General features: G+C 42.6%; 1 protein-coding gene across 1 annotated transcript in view; it reads right to left on the reverse strand.

The window, feature by feature from the left end:
• Window positions 1-210: 210 nt before the first annotated feature.
• Window positions 211-17,092, reverse strand: part of LOC311148754 (uncharacterized protein) — a gene marked incomplete at its 5' end in the record, with an annotated part of 31,069 nt that continues 14,187 nt past the window's right edge. Inside the window, 3 exons of the mRNA XM_084185723.1 lie at window positions 211-2,229; window positions 2,371-2,460; window positions 3,120-4,082. Of these exons, the coding sequence (XP_084041849.1) occupies window positions 1,795-2,229; window positions 2,371-2,460; window positions 3,120-4,082 (1,488 nt within the window). The 3' untranslated portion in view covers window positions 211-1,794. The remainder of the gene's footprint in view (window positions 2,230-2,370; window positions 2,461-3,119; window positions 4,083-17,092) is intronic.

Genomic DNA, 17,092 nt, shown 5'->3' on the forward strand with positions numbered 1-17,092 from the left:
TTACACTATCAGCAGGAGTTTAATTTACTACTACTGTTTACATATTTTTAAATGGAGGAACACTGAGAGCAACAAGGAGCTCTGGTGGAAAATATTGGTATATTGGTTTCTTGTTTACTTTGTCCCCTTAGTGAGACACAGACACTCTAGCCAGAAGACACATGGATTCATGCTGTGGTTCTGCAACATCCAATAATATCTGTGAGAAATGCCTCAAATCAAATCACATTTTATTTGTCACATGTGCCGAATACATCAGGTGTAGACTTTACAGTGAAATGCTTACTTACGAGCTCTTTCCCAACAATGCAGGGTTAAAAAGTAAGACTTTTTTTTTTTTTAAGTAAGAAACTCAATACATCCTTTTTTATATATGTCAGACAGACACAAAGTTTTCTCCAGCTAAACAACAGATTTTGAAAGCCAACTGGAGATTTGTGAACAGGAAATGTGTCATTGACAGGAAATGCCAGTAGCCTATATACTTGATCTGCAGACTTGGGTCGCGTTCCCCAGCTCAGACGTTGCATGCATCAACCAATGGTTGCGTGCCACGTCATTGACTGCGCCGTCGGGCACCAGATTTCTACAACATATGATGTGGTTAGCTGATACTTAAAATACCTATCCAGGAGTTGTACGATCTGGCATGCGTCAGCAACGCCTGGGTAGAGGAACTAGCCCCTAGTCAAGACTGGATGGGTTCACAATGAATTCTGGCCTTACAGTGTCATAAGATAATGGATACGGTATATCAAATAAGAAACCTAGTTAAAGGTTGTGGATATACAGTATATCAAATAAGAAACCTAGTTAAAGGTTGTGGATATACAGTATATCAAACAAGAAACCTAGTTAAAGGTTGTGGATATACAGTATATCAAACAAGAAACCTAGTTAAAGGTTGTGGATATACAGTATATCAAACAAGAAACCTAGTTAAAGGTTGTGGATATATAGTATATCAAACAAGAAACCTAGTTAAAGGTTGTGGATATACAGTATATCAAACAAGAAACCTAGTTAAAGGTTGTGGATATATAGTATATCAAACAAGAAACCTAGTTAAAGGTTGTGGATATATAGTATATCAAATAAGAAACCTAGTTAAAGGTTGTGGATATACAGTATATCAAACAAGAAACCTAGTTAAAGGTTGTGGATATACAGTATATCAAACAAGAAACCTAGTTAAAGGTTGTGGATATATAGTATATCAAACAAGAAACCTAGTTAAAGGTTGTGGATATATAGTATATCAAATAAGAAACCTAGTTAAAGGTTGTGGATATACAGTATATCAAACAAGAAACCTAGTTAAAGGTTGTGGATATACAGTATATCCAGTTACACTTGTTGTGCTCTTGTCTTTAATTGGAAATGATGGTTTTTCACCATAATCTGTACTTTTACATCACCATCAAATATATTCACACTTTTCACAGCAGTTTCAGTTATGTTTTCGCATTTTCACCAGAAGTACAGTGTGTTCATATGTTTTACCTTAACTTTTTTATTATATTTTTTTATACTGACACAGACATATGGTAGCAACCCAAACTAGCATCCCAAACATAAACTCAAGAAGCCCTGGAAACTCCAAGTGACAGTACAACACCTCCTTTTGTCCACAATACACGTACATCACAGGTGGCAGGTGGCACCTTAATTGGGAAGGACGAGCTCATAGTAATGGCTGGAACGGAATTAATCGAATGGTATCAAATGCATGGTTTCCATATGTTTGATACCAATCCATTCACTCCATTCCAGCCATTATTAGCAGTCCTCCCTTCACCAGCCTCCTGTGATGTTCCACATCATTACAAAACAAAGGTGTGTACTGTAGACAATAGAAGCCAGAATGAGAAACGGTTGGAAGTATTGGGGAGTTCCATTGCTTTGGACAAAGTTAGGGAAGGAGTTTAGAGTACTGGAGGACTGACATGGTTCGTCAGAGTAGCACAAACAGTCAAATCTGTCAGCAAACCAGTCAATCTCATATTGGGACATTTCACCCTTCACTGCCAGATCGCCTGTTCTATATCTCTTGATCTGGAAGGTGTATGGGTCGAGGTGTAGGTAGTCATCTCTGTCCCAGTGCTTTCTTATGCAACGGCCATTCGCCTGACACAAAGCCTCGCTACACAGCCGCGATGCCATGGAAACATTCAAGATGTACGGATTCATGATCTTCTCCAGGTGGCGTCTGGCAGCGAAGCAGGAGTCCTGTGAAAAGTTAAGGGCAGAGTGATAAAGTGCTTTGGTTGTGTTTACATTAAAGATTTGATTACGTGCATTTAGGTGTTATTAGATAAGCTTGTTCTTAGATGCATATGAAATAGATGTGTATAAAAATAGGGAGCATACCTCTGAGTCAGTGACGTTCATGTCCCCCCAGGAGATCACCCCAGCCGCTCCCAGGGCAGCTGCCTCCCCAATGGTGTTCACCAGGTCATACTGGAAACCACAGAGTTACAAAGCCATAAGGGAAAATCACTATGACACAATACACCCCCACCATGTCATTCAAAGGATACAAATCACACCAAGTCATTCAAAGGATACACATTTTGACAAGACAAAACACTAACACTTCAAACACACTTCAAACAATAACATGAGAGAAAATGAGACTAAACAAAGTTGTCAAGCTGGTAGAACAGACGATTAAAGGAAAAGATAGCTAGAGAGATCACTATGATTTTTTTGCTCTACCTTTGAGACATTTAGGCCAGGGGTCAGCAACAGGTTTTTAGCAACAACAAAACAGTTTTTAGCAACAACAAAAAAAATATGTATTTTTTTGTATGATTTTAGTTTTAAGTCAAAAGAGACTAAAATCACCAGGATTCCAGCAAAATATTTGTTTCATTTAGGAAATCTGTTCAAGTATTCCCACAAATATAAAAAGAGACGTGATTGTGTCTCAATGTAATCAAGGTATAAAATTATTGTTATTTTCAAATACAATCTCTTTTTGGGCTTAGTTGTGATCAATTATGCAGTGTACAAATTATTATAATTAAGTTCCGGCGCCTTAATATCTGATTTAAGGCCAGTTAGTGTGCGGTCAGGTACATAAATCGTTTTCAGAACTCTTGACAGTGTTCACTGACCTCTGACATGTAGTCATCACCACTATCTTTGAAAACTGGGCGGATGTAGGCGTAGACAGGAATGGCGTAACTTTGGTTGGGGAGCATGGATACTCTCATAGCTTCCTGAATGCGGTGGCGGACAAACAGGCGGGCTTGGTAGGAATCTCTCAGGATCAGCTCCAGATAGATGGATGGGTAGAGAGCAGTGGACTCCTTCCATAGCCACATCAAGTCATCGTTCCTCTCTAGCTCAAGCTCAGGACAACTCCCAGAATAATCACTCATATCCTGGTTGTAGTCGTAGTTGTAACAGTCTGGGTACAGATAGTATCCCCAAAGCCTGTTGGGTCTTAGCCTCTTCCCAACCAAGAGAGATCGGAGAAAGTATCGCTTTGCTGCTCGCTCAAACACTATCTTGGCTCTGTCTTCGGCCTCGTCGTCGGATAAGTTTGGGGTCTTGGTTTTCACAGTCTCAATTGAGAGATCTCGATAGATGTCCTTGCTGCCCCAGTTCCGGACCCACTGTGGTCGCCATTCCTCAAAGTCAAGGATGGCGAGGCCCGGTTGGTCTTCGGGGATGTAGTATTCAATGTCATCTTCGGCCTGCTCATGGTGTTCCTGGAAATCGATCAGCTGTGGAAGGCCTTCGTCATACATTTCCCCTGTGTCCTCGTCCACGTATGGGAAGAGGCCGAAACGGTCCGAGTAGAAAATGGAGATGCTTTGGTTGGTGGCGGACTTCAAAGTGCTGCTCACTAACTGGAAGTGGGAGAGGTTGAGACCCACGCCAAATCTGGTCTCGCAGAGTTCTGTGGGAGAGTTCCACATGAAAAGGAAGGGGTAGTTAGGATCTACAGGTGGGTCTGTTTTAGGTAGTGCCCAGTTAATGCCCAGTAGAGTCATGAGAAAAAAACATTCCATGAAGTGCAGTCCACGAAAGGAGACCATGTACAGATTCATTTTCAACTCTGCGTCTTGTTCCTTAAGATGGGAAAACAGAGCATAATAAATCAACGTTATTGTGAGTAATGTTTTGGAACGGTGTCAAAAGAAAGCACATCCAACCCAGATATAAATAGGTAAATGTGTTCTGCACTTCCTTTCTTTTCAAAGAAGATTTCCTTTCAAAGCAGAAGTATTTGTTTTTGTTTGATGTAATTTTGGCAAATACAAACATAACTGTGACATCATTGATCAGCATTCTATCCTGCACCATCTACTCAAAAAAAGCTTTTAAATTTGAAGTGTTCAATTCAATATAAATAATTACAACATCTTATGTGTAGTGGAAAATACAACCAAACACTGCACAAATGGTAAAAATAGAGGCAATAGTCAAAATGGAGGCAATAGAGAATGACATACAGCTCAAAACTAAGCACATTGAATTCAATCATATCTGTGATTGCTCAACTGCCGAAATTGCCACCCCATTCCCCCCACAGTAGAATTAAGAATAAGAAATTCCATTATGTAAAGGGTAATTGATTTGTGGCATTTCCAAAGATCTGGTCTATGATTGTTGTGTTTTTTTCTTTCTTCAAGAACACTCATTGGTACTTGTACTATTTCACAATGTATTGCAACTGGAAGAGTGGGAATTGGAGTTGATGATCATTGATTAGCAATGCCTGACGTGTGATTTAGAGCTGGACTGTCACGGTTTCGGCCGAGGCTGCTCCTCCTCCTGGTTCGGGCAGGCTTCGGCGGTCGTCGTCCCCGGAGTACTAGCTGCCACCGATCTATGTTTCATGTTCGTTTGGTTTTGTCTTGATGTTGTACACTTGTGTCTTGTTAGTCCTCGTTAGTGTCCTATTTAGTTCTCGTTGTGTGTGTTTGTCTTTGTGTGTGATTGCTCTTCTGTTTCGTGTTTGAGCTACGTACTTCCCTCCAGTGTTTTGGAGAGGTTTTTCGCACATGTTAGTGCGCCGTTTGTTTGACGCCTGTGTGCGCCGTTATTTCGCCTTCGGGCTTATTGTGCTTATTTTCTACGTGAATATTGCACTAAAGTCTTTTGGACTGAGCTTCTGCGTCCTGCGCTTGATTCATGCACCACACCCACCTTCAGCACCCCTTGACATGGACGATATGGACAAAAATCCATAATGCAATAAATTGCCTGAATTGATGCGATTATGATAAATAGAACGATACGTTTATAACAATGTGCATCACCGTTTTTTTTATTTATTATACTTTTCACTACAAATAGTTTGATGGTTGTAGTCATCAATTGTAACATTAACAATCACCCATATTAGCACATTTATTTCACATTTCTGTAGTATAGGCTACTTATTTTAATGAACGATATCTGCAAAATGCCTGCGATAAGTGATCGGTATGGTCAGAGTCGATCATTTTCGGTTTATTGTCCCAGCTCTACACTCTTAGAAAAAAGGGTTCCAAAAAGGTTCTGCGACTGTCCCCATAGGATAACTCTTTTTGGTTCCAGGTAGAACCCTTATTGGTTCCAGGTAGAACCCTTATTGGTTCCAGGTAGAACCCTTATTGGTTCCAGGTAGAACCCTTTCCACAGAGGTTTCTACCTGGAACCACAAAGAGTTCTACCTGGAACCAAAAGGGGTTCTTCAAAGGGATCTCCTATGGGGACAGTGTCTCTCACTTGAACTAATTGAGATGGTGGTTGTCCTGGAATAAAGTCACGTCCAGTTAAACTCCATATGCTGTCTCGTGTCCAAGTCTTATCTTTCATATAGCTGATGTTCCACTCTCTGAAACCTACAAATGATGCGTTACATTACCACCATCTCAATTTGTTTACGTGACAGACAGGAATTTAGACACACGTCAGCAGGGGCGGTGTGTTCATTAGGGCGATATGGGCGACGCACTGCCAAACGGGAAAAGGAAGGGATTTTTTTTCTAATCAATTATATCACGGCAACAGTAGTTATCAGTGTTCTAATCTAGACGTCTGATCTGCCACTAAATGTCCAATCAGGCTAAAGTCGTGCTTCAAATGGCCCCGCCCCTTTTGGGGCGATTTCAGTCAGGTTGAAAATCGCCCCAGAAGTATCTCATAGACTCTCATGTAAAATCTTTTTTTTTCAAATATCAGAGCTTTCAATACAATCTCTATGGGTTTCTGAGGGCTTGCACTTACGCGCTTTCGTCATACGTAACATAACCATGAACGTAACTAAGAAAAGAGCGGGTAGCAGCGTCAATCAATTCACGTACTACTATCAAGATGGCTAGCGTTCAGTGCAACTCGATTGTCTCTTTGAAAGAAGTTCACATCAAAGACCATTCAAAACGAGCTACTGGAGTGTATGCTAGCGGTCATGAGGGAACATATTGTGGAGGAGGTGAAGTCGGCGAACTTCGTAGCTATCCAAGCTGACGAGACCACGGACGTTTCTACACAGACACAGCTGGTGCTTGTGCTGAGGTACATAGATAGCAACCACAAAGTGCAGGAGCGCTTTTTTGAGTTCCTTCCCATCTCGGAATCAACCTCAGTCTCAATCGCCAGTGTGCTTTTGGAGAGACTGAACGGTCTTTTTGCCGACGACGAGAAAGTCAAACTGTGGTGCACTGGCACTGTACCAGGTTCTCATGAGCTACAACCTCCAGGAGACGTTCTCTGAGACTGTGACTCTGTTGAACATCCTCATAACTACTACCATGACAACAGCTGAAGCTGAGAGATGTTTCTCAACTTTGACACGAGTTAAGACATTCCTGCGAAATTCAATGGGCCAGGAACGTCTGAATGCACTGGCCATGCTTTCCATGGAGAGGGAACTAGTCCTCAGCATGCCTGATTTCAATGAGAAAGTCATTGACCGCTTTGCTGCATTGAAAGAGAGAAGAGAACAGTTTCAGTACAAGTAATGTAGCCTCTCTCTCTCTTTGTCCCTCCCTGTCTGTCTCTTTAACACACACACGCCCAAATCAGTTCACAGTTGATGTTGTTTAAAATAGTTATTTTTCATTTTAAAAAAAAGTTAAAAAAATAAAATAATCTGTTCATGTTCATTTTTACAAATCTATAAAATTGGCCAGAATATGGTTGTTCATATTTACAAATCTATACAATTGGCCAGAATATGGTTGTTCATTTTTACAAAGCCATACAGATAGCTGTGTTTACCTTTTCTATAAATTATTTTCAAATTCTGTTTTCAGGCAAAATGTCTATCACTGTTCATTTTCACAAATCTATACAAGAGGGCAGAATATGGAAGTCTATAAAAATTTCTTATTACCAATAACTTGCATCAATGTTTTCAGTAGCCTCTATCAAAAGCTCCTGCTTGCTTGTTGTGAATTATGCTCAGGTGCACATATTTCCAATTCAACCATGAGGCAAAAAATGTGGTAAAAGCTCTTGTTGATCCTGCAATCTGAACAAATACCAAGATGCTGTATTTTCAGCTGATATTTCATTTGTTTATGGAAATGCATATTGTTTATGCAGTGTTGAGGAATGTGAAAGAACACCCTTGATTATTTTTACTGTGATAACTTATTTTGCTTTTGTAAGCCAACACTTTTGAGATCAGTCAATAAATGCTTCTGGCATTGACTTATATGCTGCCCCTGTCTTCATGTTGTTGCTGGACATATCTTTTTTTAAATGTGTGTAGGTCACCTAAATCATCAGAAAAATTGCCCCCCCTGAGAATTTTTTCAGGAGCCGCCACTGCACGTCAGGCATTACTAATCAATGATCATCAACTCCAATTCCCACTCTCACACAACAATGGTATTAACCACCAGAGGCACATTCCTCACATTAAATCACTATACTTTATACTTTATGTGTCATAAAATTGGAACTTACGTCACAACAGCCACAGGTGGTTTGACTTCAAAGTTTAATCAGCACACATCTCAACAAGGCCAGAGAAAGGACAAGAGACAGGTGATCACTGGCCAAGACAAAACACTACAGATGTAGGATCTTAATTTTGATCACTTTTTCGTTGCTGAAAATGTTCCTGCACATCAGGAAATGCAAACTTGTAGTGTATTTGAGGTTTAAAAAGGCTTCTAAAGTTTGTAATTTCCACTTTAAAATGTCAGACTTTATTTGCCCCAAACGAAAAATGAATCAACCCCTACAAAAATGTACAATCCACATAATAATTTATATTTCCTGTTGCTGCAGGATTGTTTACCTGCTGTAGCAAACTGGCTCAAATTAAGATCCTACATCTATAGCACTTCAAACACACTTCAAACAATAACATGAGAGAAAATGAGACTAAACAAAGTTGTCAAGCTGGTAGAACAAAGGATTAAAGGATACAACATGAATGTGTACCCACCTGTTCCAGGGATTCTCACACAAATTCCTTGCAGTCCAGCACACTGTGTCCCCTTTTCCTGCTCAAAATTGTTAATCCTTCACTACAAACCTCACCCCAGGTCTCATCTGGGAATTTTAAATAGTGTGTCTCTAAATAAATTCTGCAATAGCTTTGAGCGTAGCTCGGTGTTACATAACAAACACTTGTGGAAACTGGAAATGGAGAAGACAGAGTTTGATTTATATGCTAGGTCTTGTGACTCCCTCAGGGGGTTCTGTTTATTGGAATTCGTTGATATTAACAGGTTTAAAATGAACTTTTCTGTGCCTGGAGGGGGATATGAGGAAACAGGTGTTGTCACGATCGTTACTGGATGAGACGGACCAAGGCGCAGCGTGATAAGCGTACATATTTATTAAGTACTTCACACCAACAAAACAACAAATAAACGATACGTGAAGTCCTAGGTTACCAACACAAACCTTTAACGGAACAAGATCCCACAAAACCAAAGTGCCAAAAGGCTGCCTAAGTATGGTCCCCAATCAGAGACAACGAGCTACAGCTGTCTCTGATTGGGAACCACCCTGGCCAACATAGATATACACAATCTAGAACACCCATAGACAACTAAACATAACAAGTCCACACCCTGGCTCAACATTTAAGAGTCCCCAGAGCCAGGGCGTGACAGTACCCCCCCCCCCCCCCCCCCCCCAAGGCGCGGACTGCGACCGCGCCAACCAAACACAACAGGGGAGGGTCCGGCTCCGGGCGTGACCACCACTCTCTCGCTACCCCCCCGTAGCGGCCCTAGTCTGGTCTGGCCCGCTGGCCGGAGCTGGACTGGACACCGGTGGAGCGGATTGCTCAGGCTCCGGTGTGGAGCAGCTGACGTGGAACAGGCACGGGCTTTGCCGGACTGACGACGCGCACCACTGGTTTGGTGCGGGGAGCAGGAACAGGCCGGACCGGGCTGGCGGTGCGGGGAGCAGGAACGGGCCGGACCGGGCTGACGACGCGCACCACTGGCTTGGTGCGGGGAGCAGGAACGGGCCGGACCGGGCTGACGACGTGCACCACTGGCTTGGTGCGGGGAGCAGGAACGGGCCGGACCGGGCTGACGACGCACACCACTGGCTTTGTGCGAGGGGCAGGAACAGGCCGGACCGGGCTGGCGACGCGCACCACTGGCTTGGTGCGAGGGACAGGAACAGGTCGGGCCGTACTGGGAACATGCACCACTGGCCTTGTGCGGGAATCAGGAACGGGCCGGACCGGACTGGTGACACACACCACTTGCTTGGTGCGAGGAGCGGGACTGGGTTTCCTAATAAACCTCCGCTCCCTCTGCTGCCTAACCAGTTCCTCTCGCCGTGCCTCTACACTCTCCTTCTCCCTCATGACCAATAGCCCCCGTAACCTGGTGGCCTCCTCTCCTAGTCCGCAGATTCGCCCTGTAGCTGCCTCCTGCTGCCCCGTCGTCCACACCGTGTGCCCCCCCCCAAACATTTTCTTGGGGTTGCCTCTCGCGTGTCCGTCGTCGGCGCGGTTGGCGCCGTTTCTCCTCTCCTGCCTGGGCATTTACCTTTGCCCATGGCCCTTTGCCCGCGAAGATCTCCTCCCAAGACCACCATTTGCCCACCTGGGACATCGCCATCTTCTCCTCCTGGGCACGCTGCTTGGTCCTCTTATGGTGGGATCTTCTGTCACGATCGTTCAAGGAAGTGACGGACCAAGGCGCAGCGTGATAAGCGTACATATTTATTAAGTACTTCACACCAACAAAACAACAAATAAACGATACGTGAAGTCCTAGGTTACCAACACAAACCTTTAACGGAACAAGATCCCACAAAACAAAAGTGCCAAAAGGCTGCCTAAGTATGGTCCCCAATCAGAGACAACGAGCTACAGCTGTCTCTGATTGGGAACCACCCTGGCCAACATAGATATACACAATCTAGAACACCCATAGACAACTAAACATAACAAGTCCACACCCTGGCTCAACATTTAAGAGTCCCCAGAGCCAGGGCGTGACAGGTGTTATTAACGCCTTTTTTTGGGTAAGCACAAAACTACCTTCATACTTCCATTAGTTTTATTTTACTGGTACCGGTTACCTTCAGACGAGTCCCGTGACACTTGTGGATGTCGTAGAGCAAAACGGAGAACACCATCGTGTTCGTGAGAATCCCATTAGTTTGTAGCCCAAACGGTTTAGGCTCTATCAAACAGAAGTTGGCACATCGACGGTACCGACTTCATACGAGTTTCCTGACACTTGTGGGAGTCGTAGAGCAAAACGGAGAACACTATCGTGTTCATAATAGTTCAAATCCTTCAGACTCTACAGACATTTCATGAGAAGACAGATTTTCGGGATGTCTCGTGGTCTGACAAATACCGCTCTAGCTCTGCCACCTTTCACCGCAGATGCGGAAGTGCGACAGGCGGATGCAGTGGATTGAGACTCATCCAATGCAAAAAAACATATCTCTAGCTGAAACTGATTGATTTTGATGGGGATTTTTTTGTTATGTAACTTAGGTGCGTCAATCGCCTCTAGGGGGTTAAAACACACTATTTCTTCAACTTACATTTACATTACATTTTAGTCATTTAGCAGACGCTCTTATTCAGAGCGACTTACAGTTGGTGAATGCATACATTTTTTATTTTATTTTTATATACTGGCCTCCCGTGGGAAACGAACCCACATCCCTGCCGGCCAAACCCTCCCCTACCTTGGACGACGCTGGACCAATAGTGCGCCACCCAACTTAATCATCACAGTAGCATTACTCAAAGCCCCTTAAAGGTTATGGGGTTAAAGGTTACAGGCTCTGCATACTGTCCAAAGCAGGGCTCTCCAACCCTGTTCCTAGAGAGCTACTGTTTCACTCCAACCCTAATCTAGCACACCTGAATCTAACAATGAACTGGTTAGTTACAAATGGGGTTGGAGCGAAAACCTACTGGAGGGTAGCTCTCCAGGAACAGGGTTTGAGAGACCTGGTCTAAAGGATACCAACTAATGTATTTTTATATAAATATGTAATGTGTTACTTTAGAGATCAAATCCTACAGTGATATAAAATATATTGTTCATCTGAAAATGAGAAGCTTGATTATCGACTGATCATGGCTTAAATCATATGCACATACCCTTACTATGACTGCAACAAAGTGTATGTTTTTTCATTGGTCAGATTTATCTGAGAGTGAAATGCCAGGGAGGCTATACTTGAATGACCATAGGGGTCATGGGGAGAGCAGCTACTGCCTGTGTAGCACTGGCAGGTGAACTTGTCTGCTTAGGTGTGGAGGTCGGCGGAGGAGGGATTTCCAATGGCCACGTACTTCCCCTGGGACTTCAGGAGGCCGAAGGTGTCCAGGTTCAGGTAGTCAATGGAGTTGTAGTCCTTTCTGACACAGCGGCCATCGCCCTGGCAAAGGACGTCATTACAGTTTGGGGTGGAAGTCAGGTACAGTGGGGAAAAAAGTATTTAGTCAGCCACCAATTGTGCATGTTCTCCCACTTAAAAAGATGAGAGAGGCCTGTAATTTTCATCATAGGTACACGTCAACTATGACAGACAAATTGAGGAAAAAAATTCCAGAAAATCACATTGTAGGATTTTTTATGAATTTATTTGCAAATTATGGTGGAAAATAAGTATTTGGTCACCTACAAACAAGCAAGATTTCTGGCTCTCACAGACCTGTAACTTCTTCTTTAAAAGGCTCCTCTGTCCTCCACTCGTTACCTGTATTAATGGCACCTGTTTGAAATTGTTATCAGTATAAAAGACACCTGTCCACAACCTCAAACAGTCACACTCCAAACTCCACTATGGCCAAGACCAAAGAGCTGTCAAAGGACACCAGAAACAAAATTGTAGACCTGCACCAGGCTGGGAAGACTGAATCTGCAATAGGTAAGCAGCTTGGTTTGTAGAAATCAACTGCGGGAGCAATTATTAGGAAATGGAAGACATACAAGACCACTGATAATCTCCCTCGATCTGGGGCTCCACGTAAGATCTCACCCCGTGGGGTCAAAATGATCACAAGAACGGTGAGCAAAAATCCCAGAACCACACGGGGGGACCTAGTGAATGACCTGCAGAGAGCTGGGACCAAAGTAACAAAGCCTACCATCAGTAACACACTACGCCGCCAGGGACTCAAATCCTGCAGTGCAAGACGTGTCCCCCTGCTTAAGCCAGTACATGTCCAGGCCCGTCTGAAGTTTGCTAGAGTGCATTTGGATGATCCAGAAGAGGATTGGGAGAATGTCATATGGTCAGATGAAACCAAAATAGAACTTTTTGGTAAAAACTCAACTCGTCGTGTTTGGAGGACAAAGAATGCTGAGTTGCATCCAAAGAACACCATACCTACTGTGAAGCATGGGGGTGGAAAGGAAAGAATGAATGCTTTGGGGCTGTTTTTCTGCAAAGGGACCAGGACGACTGATCCGTGTAAAGGAAAGAATGAATGGGGCCATGTATCGTGAGATTTTGAGTGAAAACCTCCTTCCATCAGCAAGGGCATTGAAGATTAAACGTGGCTGGGTCTTTCAGCATGACAATGATCCCAAACGCACCGCCCGGGCAACGAAGGAGTGGCTTCGTAAGAAGCATTTCAAGGTCCTGGAGTGGCCTAGCCAGTCTCCAGACCTCAACCCCATAGAAAATCTTTGGAGGGAGTTGAAAGTCCGTGTTGCCCAGCGACAGCCCCAAAACATCACTGCTCTAGAGGAGATCTGCATGGAGGAATGGGCCAAAATACCAGCAACAGTGTGTGAAAACCTTGTGAAGACTTACAGAAAACGTTTGACCTGTGTCATTGCCAACAAAGGGTATATAACAAAGTATTGAGAAACTTTTGTTATTGACCAAATACTTATTTTCCACCATAATTTGCAAATAAATTCATTAAAAATCCTACAATGTGATTTTCTGGGGAAAAAATTCTCATTTTGTCTGTCATAGTTGACGTGTACCTATGATGAAAACTACAGGCCTCTCTCATCTTTTTAAGTGGGAGAACTTGCACAATTGGTGGCTGACTAAATACTTTTTTTCCCCACTGTATGTGGATAATGCTTCACATGAAACATGAAAGGAGAGAGAGAAAGAGAGAGAGAGAGAGAGAGAGAGAGAGAGAGAGAGAGAGAGAGAAGCATTATCCACACTGGATAAAAACAAAGGGGCTACAAATGTCATATCCAAGTTATTTTACCAGACACTCTTATCCAGAGCAATTAGGGTTAAGTGCTTTGCTTAAGGGCACATCGACAGATTTTTCACCTAGTCAGCTCAGGGATTAGAGCCAGCAACCTTTCAGTTACTGGCACCACGCTCTTACCCACTAAGCTGTCTGCCTCCTGACAAATTGTGAAACTGTATATGATAGGACTCCAGTCCGAGACCGGTCTCGAGTAACACAACGCTGATGATAAGCATAGAAATAATTGTGTGCTGTGACACAGTACCTTCCCATTGTTTTAACATGAGTAATTGTACATTGTGCCATCATTGATCAGCATTCTGTACTGCACCACCACTCAAAATAGCTTTTACACTGAAGTATTCAATAATATTGAAGTAACAGCATTTTTCCTGTGAGGGAACTTCTTGTGTGGAGTGTCAGAATAGTCAGCACTGGCCCCCAGAGTACTGACCCAGAGGCCCCAAAGGTTTCACTCTCCAATGCTGCTGATCAGATCCTCCTGGGAGTGACAGACAAACAGTATGACATAAATTCACCTGAAGTCAAAATACATTTGTAATAGTGCACTGCATGTCTTGAATATGTTCTTGTCGGCATATACAGTTGAAGTTGGAAGTTTACATACACTTAGGTTGGAGTAATTAAAACTAGTTTTTTCAACCACTCCACAAATTTCTTGTTAACAAACTATAGTTTTGGCAAGTCGGTTAGGACATCTACTTTGTGCATGACACAAGTAATTTTTCCAACAATTGTTTACAGACAGATTATTTCACTTATAACTCACTGTATCACAATTCCAGTGGGTCAGAAGTTTACATACACTAAGTTGACTGTGTCTTTAAACAGCTTGGGAAATTCCAGAAAATGATGTAATGGCTTTAGAAGCTTTTGATAGGCTAATTGACATCATTTGAGTCAATTGGAGGTGTATCTGTGGATGTATTTCAAGGCCTACCTTCAAACTCAGTGCCTCTTTGCTTGACATCATGGGAAAATCAAAAGAAATAAGCCAAGACCACAGAAAAAAAATGGTAGACCTCCACCAGTCTGGTTCATCCTTGGGAGCAATTTCCAAACGCCTGAAGGTACCACGTTCATCTGTACAAACAACAGTACGCAAGTATAAACACCATGGGACCACGCAGCCGTCATCCCGCTCAGGAAGGAGACGCGTTCTGTCTCCTAGAGATGAACGTACTTTGGTGCTAAAAGTGCAAATCAATCCAAGAACAACAGCAAAGGACCTTTTGAAGATTCTGGAGGAAACAGGTACAAAAGGATCTATATCCACAGTAAAACGAGTCCTATATTGACATAACCTGAAAGGCCGCTCAGCAAGGAAGAAGCCACTGCTCCAAAACCGCCATAAAAAAGCCAGACTACGGTTTGCAACTGCACATGGGGACAAAGATCGTACTTTTTGGAGAAATGTCCTCTGGTCTGATGAAACAAAAATAGAACTGTTCGGCCATAATTACCATTGTTATGTTTGGAGGAAAAAGGGGAATGCTTGCAAGACGAAGAACACCATCCCAACCGTGAAGCACGGGGGTGGCAGCATCATGCTATGGGGGTGCTTTGCTGAAGGAGGGACTGGTGCACTTCACAAAATAGATGGCATCATGAGGAAGGAAAATGATGTGGATATATTGAAGCAACATCTCAAGACATCAGTCACGAAGTTAAAGCTTGGTCGCAAATGGGTCTTCCAAATGGACAACGATCCCAAGCATACTTCCAAAGTTGTGGCAAAATGGCTTAAGGACAACAAAGTCAAGGTATTGGAGTGGCCATCACAAAGCCCTGACCTCAATCCTATAGAACATTTGTGGGCAGAACTGAAAAAGCGTGTGCAAGCAAGGAGGCCTACAAACCTGACTCAGTTAAACCAGCTCTGTCAGGAGGAATGGGCAACGTATTGTGGGAAGCTTGTGGAAGGCTACCCGAAACGTTTGACCCAAGTTAAACAATTTAAAGGCAATGCTACCAAATACTAATTGAGTGTATGTAAACTTCTGACCCACTAGAAATGTGATGAAAGAAATAAAAGCTGAAATAAATCATTCTCTCTACTACTATTCTGACATTTCACATTCTTGAAATAAAGTGGTGATCCTAACTGACCTAAAACAGGGAACGTTTACTAGGATTAAATGTCAGGAATTGTGAAAAACTGAGTTTAAATGTATTTGGCTAAGGTGTATGTAAACTTCCGACTTCAACTGTACTTAACAGCATATACTTAACAGCATGTACTTAACGACATATACTTATCGGCATATACTTAACGCAAATCTCTGGTATCTGAAAATTATAGGAGGTTATATATATAACCTGTTATTGTAAAGCTATTATTCAACGTTTTGACAAACATCTGGTCTAGACAGAATTCTTGACATGTGAAATGGGAGTTGGTAGAACAAAAACCTATTATTATGGGCCTAAGTTCCGAGGCTGGGCCGATTGGATAATATACCCCTTACAGAAAAACCACTTTTCACATGTGGAAAATCACATGATTTCACATGAAATGTCACGTGAAATCAGTTGTTTTCACATGTGTAGTTTCATATTATCACATGTTGCTTTACATCAGTGATCATCAACTAGATTCAGACACAGGCCTATTTTTTGTTGAGCGGATGGTTAGAGGGGCGGAACATCATTACAGATCACTTGTAGACTGCAAATTGACCGCAAGAAGACCAAAATATTTGACTAAAACATAACGCGTCTCTCTGTTATGCATGGGAATACTTGGGAACATATTACCATAATTAAAATCATTTGGAGCTGATTTCCTGGTGTTTTTACAGTATTTTATGTCCAACAATGAAAATGTGTGTAAATGTTTTTTCTTCTGAAAACTTGGGGGGACAAATAAAACCACCAGTTGGGGAACCCTGCTTTACATGTTGTCACATGTTATCACATTAACTTCACATAAGGTCACATGTGATCACATGAAAACATGTGCTTTTGGAACACTTCACGTGTTCACGTGATATTCATGTGGTTTTCTGTAGGGGACCCTATGCATTTATACTGTAACTTTCTGCAAATCAAACATTTTCCATGACCTGATAGATAATAATTGGGATATTAGGAATATCATTTTCATTTTTTCTTTTCTTTTAGTCCTCTGGATGGGAGCAAGTTGACACGTCACGCTCCAAATCAGGATGCAGGTTTTGGGGCGAAAGAACTGTTACGTAAAGGGCTATCATCAAGCAGCTACGATACTTATGTCAACCAATACAGCAGGTACATTTCTGTGAAACTGCTGCTTTTACTGATATGTGGTCTCCTATCTCGTTTCTGTACTCTGGAAAACACAGATGCCCTTCAAGGCACCTGACCTCTGGAGTGTGCTGATGATATCAGTGTTTGTCTGCAGTTATCAGCCTAATACATTGTAAAATTGTGTGCGTGTAAGAGAAGGAATGTGTCTAAATACCCATG

The sequence above is a fragment of the Coregonus lavaretus genome (assembly GCF_964263955.1).
Source record: "Coregonus lavaretus genome assembly, chromosome: 21".
Taxonomy (NCBI): domain Eukaryota; kingdom Metazoa; phylum Chordata; class Actinopteri; order Salmoniformes; family Salmonidae; genus Coregonus; species Coregonus lavaretus.